The sequence below is a fragment of the Seriola aureovittata genome, chromosome 3 (assembly GCF_021018895.1).
Source record: "Seriola aureovittata isolate HTS-2021-v1 ecotype China chromosome 3, ASM2101889v1, whole genome shotgun sequence".
Lineage (NCBI taxonomy): Eukaryota > Metazoa > Chordata > Actinopteri > Carangiformes > Carangidae > Seriola > Seriola aureovittata.
Genome location: NC_079366.1, coordinates 11,621,567 through 11,643,625, shown reverse-complemented (window position 1 = coordinate 11,643,625; position 22,059 = coordinate 11,621,567). Strand labels below are relative to the sequence as shown.

The window sequence follows — 22,059 nt, the reverse complement described above, 5'->3', positions numbered from 1 at the left end:
TATATATTACAGCCTATTATATTTTTTGTATTGTATTGTTAACCTAGCATGTTAATAACTGTAACTACCAGGGCTAATTTTCTTCATACTGTGCAGTGTTTTATCAACTGTGCATCTTTTATTTTTCATTTTATTTTTTTGTAGTATGTCTTGTATGTAAAACCTGAGTCTGTAAAATTACTAATGCTTATGCTAGCAAATGTAGCATTTTCCATTTTTGGTTTTATTATGAAGCAAAAGCACGTACATCCGGCGGTCCTCCTAATACTTGACGGTGCTCACTGCTATAGTGTGAGCCCCCAGATGCCCTAGAAGTGGACTGATAACGACTGTAAACCCAAAGCAGAAGAGAAAGAGGTGGATGTATCCATCGATGGTTTCATCATAGAGCACAGCGTCTCTGGATAATTCAAGGTAACAGTTATTACGTGGGAGTCCGCAACAGTGTTTGTATAATGACGACCAAAGAGTGGCTGAGAACTTGGGCTAACTTGACTGTTTTGGTTGGCATTCACCGGCTAACGTTAGCTAACTTCACAACGCTGCGAGACATTTCAGTCAGTGTGTGTGTGAAGGGGACCTGGGCAACGTGTCCCAAACTCTAGCGATGATGATATGATGGTATTAATTCGTGTTTTTGTTTGCTAACAGGATAGTAGATCCTAACATAACATAATTGTAGTCTTAGCTAAAGTCAGAGCTTTGTTCGACTGTGGATAACGTTCATTTGGACACAGAGATAAAAAATGCCAAAATAAGAAAAATTAAGTCGGCGTGATGCTGTGTCCCTGTGCTTGTCTGAAATTGCTCACACTTAATCTGAATTTAAGGATGGAATTTGGATCAAACTGGTCGCAAAATGAATTTTTAAGTAACAAACTTTTCTGGCCGCACTAAAAGATGCCTTTGTGTTGTAGCCACCGAATTACGAGGGAGTTTGTTTACATGTATTTTAAAATACATTAGTTATATTACATTTAGTTAGCTAGCTAACTACCCAAATGCTAAATAATGCACACTGTCTTGCTTAACGTAATATTACAACGTTAGTTTGTCACATTTGTCGAATACCTTACCAAAAAACCATTACTCTCTCCACAGAATGTGGAGATGTGTTGTGCTAATCAGACAGTTGCAACGCGCCTGTACAACCAGGCCACATCATCATCGTTCTCAGTTAAACCAGTACAATGCAACATTGATCAGTTACTTCATCTTAATTGAACCAGCGAGTTTGAAGGAGAGACCCAGGCGGTTTCTCACGTCCAAATATTTAGATAAGCAGCTGCACCTAAAAGACACTAGTCACGGAAATAAAGTTAGTGTTTGCTTCCTTCTAAAGTTGACATTATGCCAACATTAACGAAGATATTACACACTGTTCTTTCAGACTTTTGGGTTTGGGGACTACAACGACTTAGTTATTTGGTAAGCCATTTTTTTTTTTTTTTTTAGCACCTCCTAATAACAAGGCAATATTAAGGACATTAAAGTAGTAAAGGCATTAAGAAAAGATGTAAAACAAGAAACAAGGCAAAACTGAAAGACATAGGTAGGACCCAACCCATATCAGAGTAGCAGACCAGAAAGACAATGTAAAGCCTAATTATATGTTGGGTAGCTGTTCCTTACAAGGCTGCTTGGAGAGCTTTGTGCTTGGACCTCACATATTGGTGAACAAGTAAGTAAGTCTTAGAGTCTTTATAATTTTACGGTTATCCTGCAAAGAAGCAGATTGAGTGCACAGTTCATGGCCCATTACTTTGTTTGCCTCATTGGAGTGGGTTGTGTACCCAGTCAATGTTCCATTTTGCAGCTAGCATGTTGACGTGGTACACACATTGCCCTTCCTTTATGTAAAAAACAGACATATATATATATATATATATATATATATATATATATATATACAGGTGCAAACATTCACTTGATGTTATGTGTATGTCAGTGTGTCTGTGTTATAGTACTGTATGTTTGGCAGCAATATCCACTAGACCAGGGCATCTCCACTGCCCCTCATTAGTTAGGATTAAGGCTGCAATTTAAGATTATTTTCATTTTTTATTAATCTTCCAATCACAGTTTTCTGAAAACCCAAGACAACATTTTCAGAGCAGCATTCCAAAACCCTAAGATATTCAATTAACTGTCATATACTGTAAGACAAAGAAAAGCAGCAGTTTCTCACATCTAAGAGGTGTAACAAGGTAATACTTGTCTTTTTTGCTTGGAAATTGACCTCACAATTAATTATTTATATATATATATATAAAATAGTTACAATTAATTTTCTGTCAATCAGCTATTCACATAATTGTTTCAGCTTTAGTTAGAATCCATCAGATATTATGATTTTTTCCCCAAGGGAATTAATAAATTGAGTAATTAATTAATTAAGTAATTAATTTAATTGAATTAACTAATCACAGACATCAGTGGAATTTACCCATTGAGTCTAGCTATATTTCCATTCAACTATTTAAATGAACTGCAGTTACATTTCAACAGATAAATGCATTTACAACAATAGAAACAGACAATGGCACCCTCAAGGAAGCCGCATAGCAATTAGAATGGATGAGAGGCTTGCAGCTTTACTTCAAAGTGACTGTAAACTTCACACCCTAAGGGCAACTCTCAAGGATCCTGACTGTTTAACACAACTGTTCCAGCAGAAAGAATTTCCCTTCGGTCATGGAAATAGTTTTCGTACTTTCAAGGCCTTCACGGCTGTACTTTTTTGTAGTTTTCATTACGGTGAATTTCTGTGGGATTTTCTCTTGCCTTTTTTAATTTTTTTTCTCTGAAATGAATTCATTTTGGAAAAGAATATGGCAAAGTTACCTTGAACTCTTTGGACAAATAGAGGAAAGCAGAAGCCTGCAGGTCCCTGAACTTCTTAAATAAACAGAGAACCCTGTATAAATAAATTACACTCCTGTGAATCAGATGTGGCAGATTATGTTAGCAGCATTGTTTTTTTTTATGGCTTTATTTTAATGGACCTCTGCCAACATCTATGTCTGATCAAGGCGTTACAGTGCATCCTGTTACTAAAGGAAAGACCAGAGTTCAACTGTGACTCTGTTTAGGTTTGTCTGTATGGGAGTCTGGTGGGAATGTGAAAGTATAGACAGAAGCCGTTTTCAGATATGAACTATGTACACTGTCCAGAGTTGCCTTCTCACACATGCAGCGCACAACTGGATCTCATCCATGTCAGACACTTTCTCAACTACTTGAAATACTTGACGAGGGGTGGCGGCTGTGTAAAGCATGCAGGAATAATGATAAAAACGTCATCAACATGACCACTGGCTCGCTGTTATTTATCTGGACATTAACCCGCTCTATTCACACATCGGCTCACTCAGACATTACATGGACTTTGCACTGGGGAACAGGCAGGGTAAAGTCCCTTCAATGTCCTGTTCAGCTGACTTGTACACTTGAGCACACATCCTCCAGGTAATGTCTGGAAAGTTCAGGGTCGCAGTTCATGTGTGAAAACGGCTATAGAGACTAACTGGGATGATTAACAAAACTAACACTCAGCCTATAAATGTATGTGGTAGAGAAGATTTGCATGATCAACGTGCTTCATCAGGATTTTAAAAAGATATGAAAAGACTAGTACTTAAATAAGAGACTACCTTAATTCATGTGTGAATGAACAATATGTATGTTTAATATATTACAGTAATATAATAAAGTATGTAAATCAGTGTGTTAATTAGTACAGGACAAACATCATAATTGCATTTCTTTATCAAGCACAAAAAGTAGCAGTTGGAAAAAGAATATCGAGAAGGGAAAAATTTAATAAAAATACTGAACTAGATGTTTTTCACTACCCTATGAAAAGCCCACACTTCATACATTGCATGTTTACACAACCAAAAGATGCTGAATGAAAAAAATTGAGCTATTCATATTTAATTAATCCTGGCCCTGTATGGAGCACACAGTTTATTAAGAATGCCTGACATTAATGCGAGCCCGCTAAGTAATGCATTATTAAGAACCCAGGAGCCCAGCTGCTATTGTAACCAATGTGGAGATACAGCGTATGCAGAATAACACAACTACAGCTAACATAATGAACAGAGCACATAGCCACAGGTTTTAGAGCCATCTTAGAAGATTAGAAGGCTATGTTAATATACTTTCACTTACTGAAGTCTTTGATGGAAATTTGTGGATAGTGGAATTATCCTTTATAAAGTGTGTTGGCGCATGTGGTGCATCTGCCACATCTATAATCACCCTGAGTGTTGAGCTAAGGCTTAGGCCATGTTGTGATTCACTTTAGCCTTAGGTGAGAAAATGCTGCTCTCCCATTCACTTGAATGGGTCCAATCTGTCCAACGCAGGTGATTCTGGCAAAAACTGAAAAAAAAAGATATACAATGAAAGGGTGTCTGGCAAAAATGTTGAACCTGAGAGTGGTGTTAATTCAGCTCAGCAATGTCATCAATTTATGTTAATTCTTCCCATGTTATTTCTTTACCTACACTATTGTCTTTATTTCTTGGTTTGCGTTTGGCACTGTTTTTTCACATAGGAAAAATGGTGCAGATAGGGACTTGAGGACTTCCCAAACATTGATTGGAGATAGGGGTATTATACTACAAAGGATATGTGTGTGAAGAGTGAATTCCAGCAGCTCTGGAGACATTTATTTTTACAATTTGTGCCATGTTGTTCTAGTGTTGCTCTGAGCAACCTAAAATATAGCATTATCATTTCTTACAGTCTTCTTGATTTTATTTGCATCTAATTCTAATGAGCATCACCTTCACTGATTCTGGATGTTCACAAGAAAAATGCAAAAAATCAATATTATTATTATTTTTTGTAATTATTTTATGCTTTTATAACCTTCAAATGCTTTGCATCACAGTTATTCCTTCACACAGATATGAAAGAATCTGTTTCCTGTAACTTTGAGTTTCTCACCTCCTCTGAAACTGAATTTTGGTGTGGTAGAAGACGAGGCAATACCTGCTAAGTATTTTCTGAATCCCAGCAAGTTTCATATAAAGCATATTGTTTCTGACATTTGTCATTTTATATGTTTATTATATATATATATATATATATACACATATGTAAAATATGTTATAGTATAGCTACTGCTCAGACTGCTACAGCTACTGCTGCATATCTGGCAGGATGTCACATGTTCTTTCTTTCGTCTACTCGGCGACAGTATGCTTTAAGCCTAAACAGCCCAACCTCGATCTCGCGCAGCTCCTCCCCCCAGCTGTATGTCTGTGTCACCCTACCGCTATCTCTTCTTTTCTTCCTTCCTCTTGCCGCTTGATGGATCATGCATGCCCTCTCTTTGTTGTGGCTGGGCTAAAGAGAAAAATTTGAAGGAAAAAAAAAAAAAAAAAAAAAAAAAGGAGGATTGGAAAAAGATCAGAGGCTATCCACAGAGGCGTGGGATGGAAAAGCATACGGGTTCTTTGTGTACAAACCCTCATGTGAGTCAGATGGCTTTTTTTCTCTTCCCTCACTATTTTTTGCCGTTATTTTCTTATCATTCTCTTCCTCCTCACTGTCCATCCTCCCTGTCTTTATTCTGTATGTTCGGTATCTCTGCCTCCATTGCCATGTTATCCCTGCCTTTGCTTTCTGCATGCGTACCTACCCCCATACCATAACGCTGGCTGCTGATGCTGTGTTATCATGCTTGAGTAGATGTCACGGTGTGCTGAATGAGATTTGGGGTAAATCACAGGATTCAGTCCAAAAGGTGTTTTTTTGTGTGTGACCTGACACATGAACATTGGAAAAAGGAACAACAGCAAAAAATGAGAATTGCTTTGACGTGACACAGATATGATAGACTCAGATAAGTTAGCATTCACGTGGTGATGTTACATTTTTAAAGGTCTGGTACCCTGTGTTCATAGTAGAATGCATTTGAACTTTGTTGTTTTGTCATGTTTAATAAGATGCTGTCCAAATGGTGTCCTAACCCTCCTGTACCTGGTTTATGATTTCGTATGTCTGATTATAATTGGGATAATCAGCAAACTTAAGGTGATGATGAGGAAGATGATTAACAACATTAACATTCAAGACGAATATAATGATTTAACTGAACTAAAACTAAACAGCAGCACTTCAGGGGCACTCAGTGAATGGAAAGAAGACAATTTGTATAACCAAAAAAAACTAACTACATCTCCTCAAAGGTGTGTGAATGGCAGAGATGTAAGTCAGTTTTTAAGTAGTGTACAGGATTTAGTGGCATCTAGCGGTAGGGCTGTGCAATCTGACAGTCTTATATTGTGATCTTATTTTGGCATATGATCTACTTTTCAGATGAATTGTGTAGATCGTCATCTAAATAAAGGTCCTATATTTATATATTTTATTGCAAAAGCCTAGCCTGATAATTTCAGTTGGTGACAGCAGTCCTTGTTCTGGTCCGGGGCCTTGGTGAGCTCGGTGTAGCAACTCATGTACCAGCTCTCCACCTGAGAACAAGGAAAACCTTCACCAGCGATGGAAAGATACTTGCTGTCAAGACTTTCACAATAAAATCAGATCGGAAACAGACCTGCTCCGTATGTAGATATGAAGTGTTCATTCCATAGAATGGAATATTGAACACGAATTGCACCAATACCTCTAGTTTGGCATCTGCATTAATACATCAAATTTGTATCTATTAAGATGACAGAAAATACACTGTAAAATGTAAATTTTGTCCGACTTAAGTATTGATTAAATTGGGCTTAAGAAATGATATTGATTTACAGTGACATTAATATTTTTTTGTATGCAACTGGTTAGTTAATGAGAAATACAGTGGCAAGAAAAAGTATGTGAACCTTTTGGAATGTCATGGTTTTCTGAATAAGTTTGTCATAAAATCTGATCTGATCTTCATATAAGTCAAGGGTATTGACAAATATAATGTGTTTAAAATAACACAAGAAAAAATCTGATCTTTCATGTCTTTATTGAACACACTCATTCAACATTCAAAATGGCAGTGGAAAAAGTAAGTGAACCCTTAGAATTAATAACTGGTTGACCCCCCCTTAGCAGCAATAACCTCAACCAGGCGCTTCCTGTAGCTCTGGATCAGAACTGCACATCGTTGAGGAGGAATTTTTGCCCATTCTTCCTGGCAGAACTGCTTAAGCTCTGCCATATTCTTTGGACGTCTCATGTGTATGGCTCTCTTCAAGTCAATCCATAGCATATCTATTGGGTTGAGGTCTGGGCTCTGACTTGGCCACTCCAAAAGGCGGATTTTGTTTTTCTGGAACCATTCTGTTGTGGACATGCTCCGGTGTTTTGGGTTGTTGTCCTGTTGCATCACCCACTTTCTACAGAGTTTCAGCTGATGTACAGACAGTCTTAGATTATCCTGAAGAATTCTCTGATAAACTTGGGAATTCATCTTCCCCTCAATGATTGCAAGCTGGCCAGGCCCTGATGCAGCAAAGCAGGCCCAAATCATGAGGCTTCCTCCACCATACTTTACGGTTGGGATGATGTTTTCATGACATATATATATGATATGCCGTGCCCTTTCTACGCCAGGTGTAGTGCTGGGTGTTTTTTCCAAATAGTTCAATCTTAGTTTCATCAGTCCACAAAACATTTTGCCAATACCGCTGTGGAGTGTCAATGTGCTCTTTTGCAAACTTCAGGCGTGCAGCAATGTTCTTTTTAGTAAGCAGTGGCTTCCTTCGTGGTGTCCTGCCGTAGATACCCTGCTTGTTCAATGTTTCAATGATGTCAGCCAGTTCCAATGATGCCTTCAAATCTTTGGCTGTCGTTCGGGGTTGTTTCTTTACCTCACTGATGAGTCTTCTTTGTGCTCTTGGTGTCATTTTGACTGGGCATCCACTTCTTGGTAGAGTAGCAACAGACCCAAAGTGTCTCCATTTGTAGATTGTTTGCCTAACTGTAGACTGGTGAATTTCTAAAGTCTTTGAAATCATTTTGTAACCCTTGCCAGCTTCATGTAAATCAACAATTCTTCATCGTAAATCCTCTGAAAGCTCTTTTTGGCGAGGCATGGCTCACATAAACGTGTTCTTCTTTTGCAAAACAAACTCCAAAAGTTTGAGGGGTTTTTATCAGTCAAAGTAGCTTTAGTCCACACTCCCAAACTCATTGTCTTAACGAGACTCCAGGTATGCTAAAACTTGACACCAATTAGCTTTTTTGAGGTCATTAATTCAAGGGTTCACATACTTTTTCCATAAGCACTATGAGGATTTTTTGGTTATTCTCAATAAAGACATGAAAGATCAATTTTATTTTTTTTTTGTGGTATTATTTAAGACACATTATATTTGTCAATACCCTTGACTTCGATGAATATCAGATCAGATTTTATGACAAATTTATCAGAGCATATTAGCGAAATGGACAGGTCTTTTCTGGGCTTCTCCATCGCTGAGTGTAGCAAATGAAGCTATTATTCTTGGTTTTACATTACATTTATGAACACTATTTGCTGTAGAGAGGGGATACTCTTTTCTTGGATTAATCAAGGTGAATATATTTTGAGTATTTTAAAAATACACAATTACTGTTCCCTGAAGTACTTTCATACAAATTACAAAAAATACGAATGCAATACATATCTAGAATGCATGTAAGACAGTCACTGCCTACATCTGATTGTAAATTTACCAACATGAGCATTTAAAATTATTGGGGAATAGCAGTCAGCTTTTATCAGGGTTTCTGCCAGTGTCCAAGAAGCCTGGCAGCCCACCCGGCTTAAGTGTTGGGGTATTTGGGGTGGATCAGTTGGAAACCTAGATATAATGGTTGAGAAGCTCACCAGCGTCATCTGTTGGTTATGAGGCTTTGCTGATTGCTCATATTTGGGTTGTCCTCGGTAATGCTGTTAAAACAAGAACAGCCACAGTCTGAATGGCCTTTGGGAATCCCAGGACAAATCCTGGTGACAAAGTCGATGTAGAGAGGCAGTTGTGGTGAATAAATCGGTCAAGCTGGTGTTCAATTCCAATGCGAAACCAAAAGCTGATACTTACTAATTTCTAGACTTAGTTTACTTATTCATCTTGTTTTTTATGTTCAGTTTTCAGTTGCAGTTTGGTTAGCCTTAGGCACCAAAGTTATTTGGTTAGGTTTAGGAAAAGATCATGGTTTGGATTAAAATAGACGTTAACGCTAAATGTTTTAAAAAGCTTTTCTGCCAAAACTTCTCTAATGTGACTCATTGAAGTGGTCCAGTTGAGCCTAAAGCCCATGTGTAAATAGCCAAAATGGCTATTTAGCCATAGCATCTGCCAAAAATCACCACATAAGCAGACAAGTGTAAGACTTAACACTTCAGCCAGTGATATAGATAACCATTAAAAGAATGCTGAGATTTAGTTGTCTGACAAATCTTAAATTTAGATTTAGATCTAATTTACCCAAAAAATAATACACCTTTGGTTTGGCAGAGCACGATCCTTGCCTTATTAATGAGTCTGGCTATTGCTTAACCAATCATATAGTAACTCACTGTAGTGTCATGTCAGAGCCTGTTCTTGGTACTTTAACAGCTAAGTTATTATGTAAGATTATGTAAGATTTTAAGTATCCGAAGAGATCTTACTTAATCTTAAATGATCACTTGTAATTTGGACATAAGTCAGTATTATATTTGTCTTATTATGAGACACAGCCCATGGATTGTTCAGGTATTGAATGGTTTTGATTGCAACCTGTTGACACACAGTCTGCTATGTCAGCGGTGCAAATATAAATTAAATTGTGTGACAAGAGACCAATATGTTAAATTGCCAGTTATGGTTAAGCAACAAGATGCATGTCTGAACGCTGACCAAACCCAAGCGGAACCACTTAAGAATAGAAAAGTGGATTTCTCTACCTTACACTGAATTAAAAAAAAAAACGGATGACAATCCAGATTGAAAGTGGTGAATATTGCCATTTTTGTGTGTTGCTTTTGCCTTTTTTTCAAAGCTGATGCAGATAAACTACATCATGGCTGAAATGAAACTGTAGCATTGTAATGCAAAAAATTGTAACCCTATGGCAGCATTCTTTGTGCAGCTGAACTCACATGACATAGCACAGGCCTTTAAAATATGCTTGGATGAGGCCTTTGATAAAGGACTTGATATTTTCCAAGTTGATAAACTTAATAACTCTTTTTTGGCACAACTCTATTTGGCATTTCTCTCTGTCTAAGTAAGATCCATTCACTTGATTGTTGATTTGGCTCCTCTGCAGGGGTGATACCATTATGGCAGTACAAAGACTCCATCCACAGTGGGTAATGATTCTACATTTACCATTCATTTAAGACGGTATTTGGCAAAGCTCTCATGACAAAATTACAAGCAGCATGGACTGTGGTAAACAATGGATCACGCCATGGAGAACATGATGGAATTTAACATTTGTGCCACAGCGGGAACCCTGTTTTTTTAATCCTTGTTTGTTCATTCCGATGTCAGTGACCCCTTCAGTCGTATTCCCAGAAATGCAAAGGAGTGAAACACAGCTCAGTCTAGCTAAATCTAACCTCAGGACTTTTTTTTTTTATTCCATGCTCTCAATCCGCTCAAGAATTTGTAGTCCCTGTGGTTTTATCACATTGGCTTGAGCGTATAGGCTACATACTACATACAGCAATACTGTATGTTTTCTAGAAATGATATCAACAAATTGTTGTCTTTTTACAGTATTTAAAAAGTAGACTTTGAATGCTCAATTCGGCATGTGCATCAGATTTTTGTTTGACAACTCAGTGACTCCATTTGAACCCTCAGGAGACTCTAGCCTGCCCACATTTCAGGGGAAGGATAATGGGAGTACATGGTTACGCTATCTACTGTATGTACATCTACATATATACACATGGTACATAGTTGAAATTGAATGGAGTGACCCAAACAGGTTGTAAACATCTAGCTTCTGTAGTATATTCATCTATGTTTGCAGCAGTCTGTCATCATTTCTGGTGTTTTACATCTCAACAGACAAGAAAAACAGGGAGACAGGTTTTTCTGTATTTTCACTTTATCACTGGAGACCTGTCACTTTGGAGCACCCATTCACAGGTCTCTGTCAGGTCAATGAGGTTACAGACAACAAAAATCAAATGGCTGGGAGACGGAAGAGAGGAGAGGACATGCTAACTCTCCACACACCAAAATGTTCACAGACCACAACATGCGTTGACTTGATTAATATTTTTTATCATATCATATATTCAGTAACAGCAAGAAGGTTCCGGGTTCGAGTCCTGGCTCGGCCGTGGGATCTTTCTGTGTGGAGTTTGCATGTTCTCCCCGTGCAAGTGTGGGTTCTCTTCGGGTACTCCGGCTTCCTCCCACAGTCCAAAGACATGCAAAAATGGGGACTAGGCTAATTGGATGCTATAAATTGACCATAGGTGTGGATGTGAGTGTGAATGGTTGTCTGTCTCTATGTGTTTGCCCTGCGATGGACTGGCGACCTGTCCAGGGCGTACCCCGCCTCTCGCCCGAAAAGATGCTGGGATAGGCTCCAGCCCCCCTGCGACCCTACTAGAGGATAAGCGGTAGAAAATGGATGGATGGATGGATATATTCAGTAATAACCTGTTTTTATTGATGAAGCGTCCATATTGCCCACTTTGATTTTTTTTACCTGCTAACTGGCAAAAATAAGTTGGTTTGATTGATCTGACAGAGCTGACAGTGACACGCTTACCACTGCCTTTTTCACCACCACTGCATCGTTTTGGGGCTGATTTTTTCAACATTTGTCCAAGGTCTACAAATGAAAAACAGCCTTTTGACTGACTCTGGCACATTTACAGCAATATTCATGAATTTGTACCGTGACTGGTGATTAAACCAGTAAATTAATAGTAAAGTTTTAGTATAGTAAAGAATCCTCATTCCCAACCAGTTTTCTTCTGTCATGTGACCAGAGTATACCAGTGTGACTTCTGCCTTGTCATGCAAAGCACTGTCCTACAGCATGTTTCTAAGCTCTGGAAAAATGTGACAGCTTGTGTTCTTTATGTGAAATACAAAACATTTTTAGCATAGTTTTGTTGTGTTTTCATGCTTCAGCATCTGAATATTTGGAAGGCCCAAGTGAGTATGACCTGCTGGTGGGTTTTGATTGGAAGTAATGGATAATATTATGTTTTATAGTCTCTTTACTGGATCTCAGTGTCTCTTCTTTTTATGTTCTAGGAGCTTTACTATCTAAGAATGCAAAGGGGCAGAGAAAGGATGGAGAGAGAAAAGGTGTCAGAGCTGAATCAGGTATGTCTGTTTTTTTCTTCATATGAAATTGAAATGAGAGTTTATTGAGAATTCTCTAGTTGGGGCACCTTGGTATGTGGTACGCGCTCACCTGGTAGAGCGCTCACCTGGTAGAGCGCGTACCATATAAGCTTACCATATACCATATAAGCTTAGTATCGATTTGACTCCGACCTGTGGCCCTTTGCTGCATGTCATTCTCTCCTTGACTTTCCTGTCTTTCTCTAACTTTAATATCAGAATAAAGGCAAAGATGCCCAAAATAAATAATTTTTTCTTTTAACCCTCCTATTATCCTTGGGGTCAATTTGACCCCATTCAATGTTTATCATTCAAAAAATAATAGTTAGTAATGGTAGTAGTAATGCTGTCAGTAAATTTGAGAAGATTTGTATGAAAACTTTTCAAGATAAATTGATTCTAATTTAAAAGTTTGGCCTGATGGTGGCACTAGAGGGCAGGTCAACTCACTGATAGGTTTCATTATCAAGGGGTTATTTATGTATTCAACAAATAAACAAGTGCCTGACACAAAAACTTGGTCATCAATTTTCTGTAAATCATTTTCTGGAGGCAAATATCCCTGGGGTCAGATTGACCCCAAGGGTAAAGTGTGTTAGTAATATTTGAGGATAATTGGAGGGTTAAAAAGAAGAAATTTTTCTAATTCTAAAGAAGCAGAAATACATATATTAGGCCTTTTTCTGTAATTAAAATACAGGAAGGTGTGGGGATGTAAATATTCCTGCATACCTGAATATTGGAATAATTACTTTTAGTCATTCGTATCAGGCATCTGGTGGAGACCGGGGCGTGTTTCTATGTGTTGTATATAATAACAATCAAATCAACAAATGGTCTTTGTGTGTGTTTGTGTGTTTCACTTCATTTTGCTGTAGTGTAAGAGGAGGTTGAGAGTGTGCGTGGCGACATGCAACAGAGCGGACTACTCCAAGCTGGCCCCCATCATGTTTGGGATCAAATCCCATCCTGACGAGTTTGAACTGGAAGTCGTGGTGCTTGGTTCACATCTTATTGATGACTACGGGTAAGAGCAACAGCATCCTTCAAAAAAAAAACTTTGTTGCAGATGTCCTAAAACAGGGAAGTTGTGTATTAATTATAGTGCACCTGCCAACACAACAGTCCAACAGTTGTTCAGTTGGGTTGAAATCTGGATTCATTATGAAACTCTCCTCATTTATTCAGATTTTTTCTTTAATTTGTTGTTTTCCTACAACCCACCCCACAGGAACACTTTTCGGATGATCGAGCAGGATGACTTTGACATCGGCTCCAAGCTGCACACCATTGTGCGAGGAGAGGATGAGGCGGCCATGGTGGAGAGCGTTGGGCTGGCCCTGGTGAAACTCCCTGATGTCCTGCAGAGGCTGCACCCTGACATCCTGGTCGTCCATGGTGACCGCTTTGATGCACTCGCCCTGGCTACGGCTGCAGCGCTGATGAACATAAGAATACTTCACTTGGAGGGGGGAGAGGTGAGGAGGCTTGTCTGATGAACAGTGTCTGCTGTATGACAGGAAAGTTCTGTCTGACTTCTGAAAAGTTTATTTTATCTCACACTAAACTCACAATGCATATAGACTGTTATACTCCTATCAGTATATGCTGTTTTACCTTTTCATACCTTTACATTTTTAAAGCCAAACAGAAAGCAATAATGGAAGCACTAACTGTAGATCATAATATATTCTTATTTCTTAATGCACTTCTTATTCGTGACCACATGTCAAATAACTGCTTTTCCCAGGTGAGTGGTACAATTGATGACTCGATTCGCCACGCCATCAGTAAACTGGCCCATTACCACGCCTGCTGCACACGCAGGGCAGAGCAGTACCTCATCGCCATGTGCGAGGACCATTCCCGCATCTTGCTGGCTGGGTGCCCTTCATATGATAAGCTGCTGTCAACTCACCACAGAGAAGACTATAAGGATATTATTAAGGCCTGGCTGGGTATGCAGGGATACAGTCATTGGACAGAAATATAGTGTGAGACGCTAGTGTATGTTTGTATGTGATGTGTGGTGTATTTGTTCATGTTGCAGGTGACAAGGTGCAGGAGCAAGACTATATTGTGGCTTTGCAGCACCCTGTCACCACAGACATCCAGCACTCCATTAAGATCTATGGGCTGATGCTGGATGCCCTACTCTCCTTTAACAAGACGACCCTCATTCTCTTCCCTAACATTGATGCCGGTTAGTTTCACCTACGGGTCCATTTAGGGACTTTTCCCACTTGTTTTTAGAGGCTTTGTTTTTTTCTATATGTGAGTGTTTTGTCAAAGTAGAACTAGGATCATTGGGATTAGTAGTTGAATAAATAAATGTTTCTACAGGGGGATCCAAAAAATCAAAAGTCTGAGACCAATTTCACATTCCACCAAACCACTGTATGTCTCTTGACCCACCCCTTCCCACGTAAACAGGTAGTAAGGAGATGGTGCGCGTAATGCGGAAAAAGGGCATCGAGCAGCACCCCAATTTCCGAGCAGTGAAGCACATTCCCTTTGAGCAGTTCATCCAGCTGGTCTGCCACGCCGGCTGCATGATCGGAAACAGCAGCTGTGGAGTGCGAGAGGCAGGGGCCTTCGGCACGCCCGTCATTAACCTGGGAACAAGGCAAACTGGCAGAGAGACAGGTGAGGAAGACAAAAACCAAGATTACTGTTAACCTGCTTAACCTGGCGTTGATGCAGACCTCATTTCACCATCTGACACAAAAGATACTGTTTAGGTATGAATATTAGAGGATTGTGGCAGCTGGAAGTAATGCTATGGTGTCGAGATCAATTTCATCATATTAACAACCCAAAGTTTATCATAACAACTGTGTTTATGATATTTCACTCTCTGCCAGGCGAAAATGTTCTACATGTGAGAGATGCTGATACTCACAATAAGATCTACCACGCTCTGGAGTTGCAGTTTGGAAAGAGATACCCCTGGTATGACTAATGTCCTGCTTGAGCCCTTTGTCCTCCAATTTTTCTCTTTTAGATCCACTTTTCTATTTTTCTTTCTTCTTCTAAAAGTATTTATTCTTCTTGCTCTGGATATTATTTGGGCAAAGTTACAACAAGCAAACTTGGTTAATATTTTTCTCCAGCACCTCAATTTGATTTTCACCTCAAAATCAAATTGAGGTGCTGTTCAACAAGTTAACTTAGCTGGGGAAGCACAGGCTGCAGACCACTGACCACCTATTTTGCTCTGCTTTCTGATTTCTATCTGGATGAATTTTTGAACTTTGAACTCTGTCTGTGTAAATGATGGTTTAGATCATATAAACTGTCATTATTCTGAAGCAATATAACCTTATTTACACCTTACATATCCAAATGTGTGATTTAATTTTGCTTTTATGTGATTTTTTTTTTTTCCAAAAAGTAGATGAGTATCAACAAATGTGTACTTCTGTTTACCATCAGCTCTAAGATTTATGGTGATGGCAACGCAGTGCCTCGTATTCTCAAGTTTCTGCGTACCATTGACCTGGATGAGCCCCTCCAGAAGACCTTCTGTTTCCCCACGGTGAAAGACTCCATCTCTCAGGACATTGATCACATCCTGGAGACACAGAGCGCTATGTCCATCGACCTGGGAGGAACCAACCTCAGAGTGGCTATCGTCTGCATGAAGGTAGGCTGAGCAGACCTCTACCTAGACAGACACATCAGTGTATTGCTTTGGATTTAGCTGCAGTAAGTATTTATCATGACGATAGGTGCTACTACTCATAAAGATATTGGTGTCAGTGTGTGATTAGTCAGTCGTTTTCAATTTTCCATTAATCATTAATTAACCATCCTTTATAGACCTTTTAAGTCTTGTAATAACTTCGGAGATACATTACTTTTACTTTGTCCTTTTAATTTCTTTATTGGTACGTCACATTTGCTCCCGCTCTGTCCAGGGTAAGATAGTAAAGAAGTACACTCAGCCCAATCCAAAGACCTTCGAGGCCAGGATGCAGCTCATATTAAAGATGTGTAGCGATGCCATGCGGGACGCTGTCTCCTTCAACTGCAGAATACTCGGTGTCGGTATGTAAAAGCACACATTCTCATTCCTTACCATTCCAACCGTTATGATGCTGGAAAACACATTATAAAACTATCATCTCAGGAGTGTCCACGGGCGGGCGTGTAAACCCACAAGAAGGTGTGGTCCTACACTCGACAAAGCTGATCAAGGAATGGTCCTCAGTGGACCTGAGAACACCCATCTCCGACGCCCTGCACCTACCCGTCTGGGTCGACAACGACGGCAACTGCGCTGCGTTGGCCGAGAAGAAGTTCGGTCATGGCAAAGGAGTGGAAAACTTTGTGACGGTCATTACAGGAACAGGTGAGGAGGCAGGATTTGAAAAGTGTCATAATCCAGTTATGGTTTTTAAAACTCATTGTGTTTTGTCAAGATAATTAGATTTTTAGAAATGGTGTATTATATACTAACGGCCGGATGCACAGATCAATGCTGCTGGCGATCCGCAATTGCCGGTTTTCTGTTTGATTGGCTATAATCAGTGACTATCAGATACCATATTCTGTGTCGGTCAAAGTTAATGAGCAGTCCGAAAAGTGAAGAGTTGTAACCAGAGAGCAGTCCCATGATTTTTGTCTACTCTTGTTCAGAGTGAGAGAGAGCAAGCGCCCTTCACAGAGTTATTTAATAGTTAATAGTCAGTGTTTTATTATGAATATACAGTTGAATTGTCCATTAAAGAAAACTTCCAACATGTTTTTGTAGAAAGAAAATAAGAATTGGTCAAAATTAGAATTGACAGGTCAGACTTCAAGAAAGGAACATCACTCTGGTGAATTAGTTATGCGTCTTCTACTAGTAACTATCGTTACTCTGTCTGTAGGTATTGGAGGAGGGATTATCCATCACAGTGAGCTGGTCCATGGCAGTACCTTCTGTGCTGCAGAGCTGGGTCACATCATGGTTTCATTAGAGGGCCCAGAGTGTTCATGTGGCAGCCGCGGATGCATAGAGGCCTATGCGTCCGGCATGGCCCTGCAGAGAGAGGCCAAAAGGCTGCATGACGGTAAGTGCTTGTTTTTAGTATATATGAATCATCATGGAAAATGCCAAGACTCAGTTACTCCCAAACAAGTCAGATAACTGAGAAAGGTGTGTCTTCTACACAATGGTGTGTGTACACTCTGAAAACAACTTTTTGTTTTATTTTCCTTCCTCTATCTTCCTCTTGCATTGTACGTGCATAAAGGAATAGTTCACCCAACAATATCAACATAACACAAAGGTGACATAGGCATCTCCAAATTAAAGAGGCTTTTGCACGTAAGCTGTAACATCTGACCTATGTGTTGGTGTGTCTCTCAGAGGACCTGCTGAAGGTGGAGGGGATGGATATGAAGCTTTCAGAGCCAATCACAGCTGCCCACCTCATCAATGCAGCCAGACTGGGGAACTCCAAAGCTGATGCCATTCTGAACAAGGGTCAGAGGACACGCACAAACACACACAATTCTGTTTAAAGGGTTGGGTTTTACTTAACTGTTAGAGAACAATAGTGGGTTCGGACATACCTTACTTCTTCCGTGTGGGAACACTGTGAACATAGCATGGAGGTATGTTTGACAATGAGTCACTACATTCCTATTAGCTGGGTTCAATGCAGTGTAGTAGAAAAATAAAACAGAAAAACTTTTTTTTTTTTTTTTTTTTTTTAAATCTGTCCTCATCTCTCCCTCTGCAGCTTCCACAGCTCTCGGTGTGGGCATCATCAACATCCTCCACATAGTGAACCCCTCACTGGTGATTCTGTCTGGAGTCTTGGCCTCTTACTACCAAACGCCAGTGCAGCACATCATCAAAGAGAGAGCGCTCTTCTCTGCCCAGAGCATCAAAGTTGTCACATCAGACTTGGAGGAACCTGCATTACTTGGAGCTGCTAGCATGGTGTTAGACTATACAACTAGAAGGACATATTAAAGGATATAGCCCTGATTTACCATGGACCCTACCAACAACATGACTGCAAAACTGAAGTGCCCAGATAGATACATCAGCATATCTAAGGCATACATTTCTAAGACTAAAAGACAATGTGTTAAAACCATCATTTCAATGTTTAAGATGAGATGAGGCAAATATAAAATATATATACACATACATACACACACACACACACAGTGGGGAGAACAAGTATTTGATACACTGCCGATTTTGCAGGTTTTCCCACTTTCAAAGCATGTAGAAGTCTAATTTTTAATCATAGGTACACTTCAACTGTGAGTGATGGAATCTAAAACAAAAATCCAGAAAGTCACATTGTATGATTAAGTAATTAATTTGCATTTTATTGCATGACATAAGTATTTGATACATCAGAAAAACAGAACTTAATATTTGGTACAGAAGCCTTTGTTTGCAATTACAGAGATCAGATGTTTCCTGTAGTTCTTGACCAGGTTTGCACACACTGCAGCAGGGATTTTGGCCCACTCCTCCATACAGATCTTCTCCAGATCCTTCAGGTTTCGGGGCTGTCGCTGGGCAATACGGACTTTCAGCTCCCTCCAAAGATTTTCTTTTAGGTTCAGGTCTGGAGACTGGCTAGGTCACTCCAGGACCTTGAGATGCTTCTTACGAAGCCACTCCTTAGTTGCCCTGGCTGTGTGTTTCGGGTCGTTGTCATGCTGGAAGACCCAGCCATGACCCTTCTTCAATGCTCTTAGTGAGTGAAGGAGGTTGTTGGCCAAGATCTCACGATACATGGCCCCATCCATCCTGTCGTTGTCCTGTCCCCTTTGCAGAAAAGCATCCCCAAAGAATGATGTTTCCACCTCCATGCTTCACGGTTGGGATGGTGTTCTTGGGGTTGTACTCATCCTTCTTCTTCCTCCAAACACGGCGAGTGGAGTTTAGACCAAAAAGCTCTATTTTTGTCTCATCAGACCACATGACCTTCTCCCATTCCTCCTCTGGATCATCCAGATGGTCATTGGCAAACTTCAGACGGGCCTGGACATGCGCTGGCTTGAGCAGGGGGACCTTGTGTGCGCTGCAGGATTTTAATCCATGACGGTGTAGTGTGTTACTAATGGTTTTCTTTGAGACTGTGGTCCCAGCTCTCTTCAGGTCATTGACCAGGTCCTGCCGTGTAGTTCTGGGCTGATCCCTGACCTTCCTCATGATCATTGATGCCCCACGAGTGAGATCTTGCATGGAGCCCCAGACCGAGGGAGATTGACCGTCATCTTGAACTTTCCATTTCTATTTTCTAAAATTTGCGCCAACAGTTGTTGCTTTCTCACCAAGCTGCTTGCCTATGGTCCTGTAGCCCATCCCAGCCTTGTGCAGGTCTACAATTTGATCCCTGATGTCCTTACACAGCTCTCTGGTCTTGGCCATTGTGGAGAGATTGGAGTCTGTTTGATTGAGTGTGTGGACAGGTGTCTTTTATACAGGTAACGAGTTCCAACAGGTGCGGTTAATACAGGTAATGAGTGGAGAACAGGAGGGCTTCTTAAAGAAGAACTAAGAGGTCTGTGAGAGCCAGAATTCTTAGTGGTTGGTAGGTGATCAAATACTTATGTCATGCAATAAAATGCAAATTAATTATTTAAAAATCATACAATGTGATTTTCTGGATTTTTGTTTTAGATTCCGTCTCTCACAGTTGAAGAGTACCTATGATAAAAATTACAGACCTTTACATGCTTTGTAAGTGGGAAAACCTGCAAAATCGGCAGTGTATCAAATACTTGTTCTCCCCACTGTATATATAAATATTTTTTTTATTTCCTGGTTGTTGATAACCTTGATGAACACAGTTTTACTTGTGTGATACTTCCATGTATGAAGTGGTTCCATTGCACAGACCAGAAATCCCACCTGTCTTTCAAACCCACGTAGGCAAGGTTTAATGAAGCCCTGGAGCTTTTTTTGAACAAAGCATATACTTTAGAGTAAACTACAAAGCCTTCTTCAAGGTAAATTGTCTCACACAGGACAGGACTGGCCTACTTCACTTGTTACATGATGTGGTTTTTAATGGAAAGGTCTTTTAAGAAATAGAAAGCTTGTTTCAGACGTGACCAAAAATATTGCTGAGACAATGCTCCTGTAGCTTCATCTCTGTTCTCTCTAAACGCTTGTTTTCTCACTTTTCTTTAAATCTTGTATGAAGTATGGATTTCCATCCCTTTTTCAGATAAGGGTGACTTATGTTACATTTCCATGTTTTGTTATTAATTAAATTATTTAAGGTGTTGTTGGTAAATTACAAAAGTGCTTTAACAAGGGTAGTATAGTTGGTGCTCTTGGAGGTTTTAGAGGTATTAAATCATTATTATAAAATGAGTATAATGCTATACTGGCTCATTAATAAAATATGAAGGCAGCAACTTGTTTAGCCTTATTGCTGCTACACTATATTTGGGGCCTTAGGATGAATCTTGACTGAATCAGTTTAAGCAATTTCTCTTTCTTTCATGCCTTTCGGAGATATATTTCATCTCTGTTGTTTCATATGTACTGTTATAAACTTTTGAAGTATTGTAGTTTTAATTGTACACAGACAACATGCAGCTATAAACATGAAATATCTTTTAATTTACACCCTTGAAATGTGTAAAATGTGTGTTTATTGATAAATAAACCCAAATAAGAGTCATTTGAAAAAATGGTTTATGTAAAAGAATGAGAAGATAAACAAACCTGACGGTGGGAGGATCTGTTTCTGGGGGTCCAGTAGAGTCAAGAAGTTGACTGAGCTGCTGTTTCCAGAAGTAGTTTTTCCCATTACCCATATTTTACTTTGTAACAATACCTGAAACATCACTCAGTTCACATCGTGTGACTTTCCTGGATATTTAGACTAAAATAGATAGCCAGTAACACAGCCTTGTTTATGGGAAAAATAGTGTGAATGGAACTTTTATCTCCTTGTGAAAGATAACTTTTGGCTATCTTTCACAAGGAGGGAATGTAATTTGATACAATTCGATGTGTGTTCTTGCTCCTTGTGGATCTTATTGTGAGAAACACTGGGTTTGGCTCAGGACAAAAGGCTAGAGTTTCTAATTTTGTAATTGTCGTGAGTTCTAGTTTGAAATGCTGTGGTAGTGCTGAGTCCTTACAACAGTTTAAGTGCTGAATCACACTGATATCAGTTTGATGTAGTTTAACACCATTATATTTGCTCCCAGCTTTGTACCCTTGGGTCAGCTGAGTGCTTGACTGACACCTGAGCATTTGAGACTATCATTGATGTTAATAATTCACCACCATGACATTATACTAGGGCTGGGCACAACAAGTGTTGCCAGGGTGGCAGAGAGAAAACCAAAGACTCCGCAGGCGTTTGACAGAAGTTCTATGATCTGATGAGACCAATATTAAACATTTTAGTTATCACACTCAAGCAGTGTTTTGTGTTTTACCTAAGTAGTGGACGTTACTTATGCAGTAAAAATCCCAACTACTATGGCAGTATGAAGGGGTGGGGATCTCTGCTGCAGGCCCTGGGAGGTTTGTAAAGGCCGACAGTAAAATACACCCTGAACACCCCTTGTATATGATACATCCAATATACATCCATATGCATACATATACATAATATGTATGCAGAGTATACATTTGGACATTTATATGCTTATTTATTTAGTTTAGTATGTGATGACAGAATATTGATATATAGAAATAAAAATAGGGCCTGACAATGATCGCATTTATCATGTAGAAATTAAATCTCGCCTTATCGCAGACTGC

The 22,059-nt window shown here is 39.5% G+C and overlaps 1 protein-coding gene across 4 annotated transcripts; it reads left to right on the top strand.

The window, feature by feature from the left end:
- The first annotated feature begins 284 nt into the window (after positions 1 to 284).
- Positions 285 to 20,962, top strand: gne (glucosamine (UDP-N-acetyl)-2-epimerase/N-acetylmannosamine kinase). Of its 4 annotated transcripts, none has more exons than XM_056372144.1 (15): positions 314 to 414; positions 12,090 to 12,113; positions 12,216 to 12,287; positions 13,187 to 13,335; positions 13,540 to 13,786; positions 14,059 to 14,266; positions 14,359 to 14,511; positions 14,742 to 14,954; positions 15,173 to 15,260; positions 15,744 to 15,954; positions 16,229 to 16,358; positions 16,441 to 16,662; positions 17,183 to 17,365; positions 17,665 to 17,781; positions 18,041 to 20,962. In XM_056372144.1, the coding sequence occupies exons 3-15, from the start codon at positions 12,234 to 12,236 to the stop codon at positions 18,274 to 18,276; spliced, it is 2,211 nt and encodes a 736-aa protein (XP_056228119.1). In that variant the 5' UTR covers positions 314 to 414; positions 12,090 to 12,113; positions 12,216 to 12,233; the 3' UTR covers positions 18,277 to 20,962. The 4 variants fall into 4 exon arrangements, with proteins under 4 accessions (XP_056228118.1, XP_056228119.1, XP_056228116.1 ...); XM_056372141.1 differs by lacking the exon at positions 314 to 414 and adding an exon at positions 5,095 to 5,489; XM_056372143.1 differs by lacking the exon at positions 12,090 to 12,113 and having other exon boundaries at positions 285 to 414.
- Positions 20,963 to 22,059: the final 1,097 nt, after the last annotated feature.

Bases quoted from the DNA above. Each gene is read 5' to 3' on its own strand.
- gne (XM_056372141.1), top strand. From the start codon at position 5,271: ATGTCTGTGTCACCCTACCGCTATCTCTTCTTTTCTTCCTTCCTCTTG. The intron at 14,955-15,172 runs GTGAGGAAGACA...ACTCTCTGCCAG, and splicing joins GCAAACTGGCAGAGAGACAG to GCGAAAATGTTCTACATGTG. The intron at 17,366-17,664 runs GTAAGTGCTTGT...TGTGTCTCTCAG, and splicing joins GGCCAAAAGGCTGCATGACG to AGGACCTGCTGAAGGTGGAG.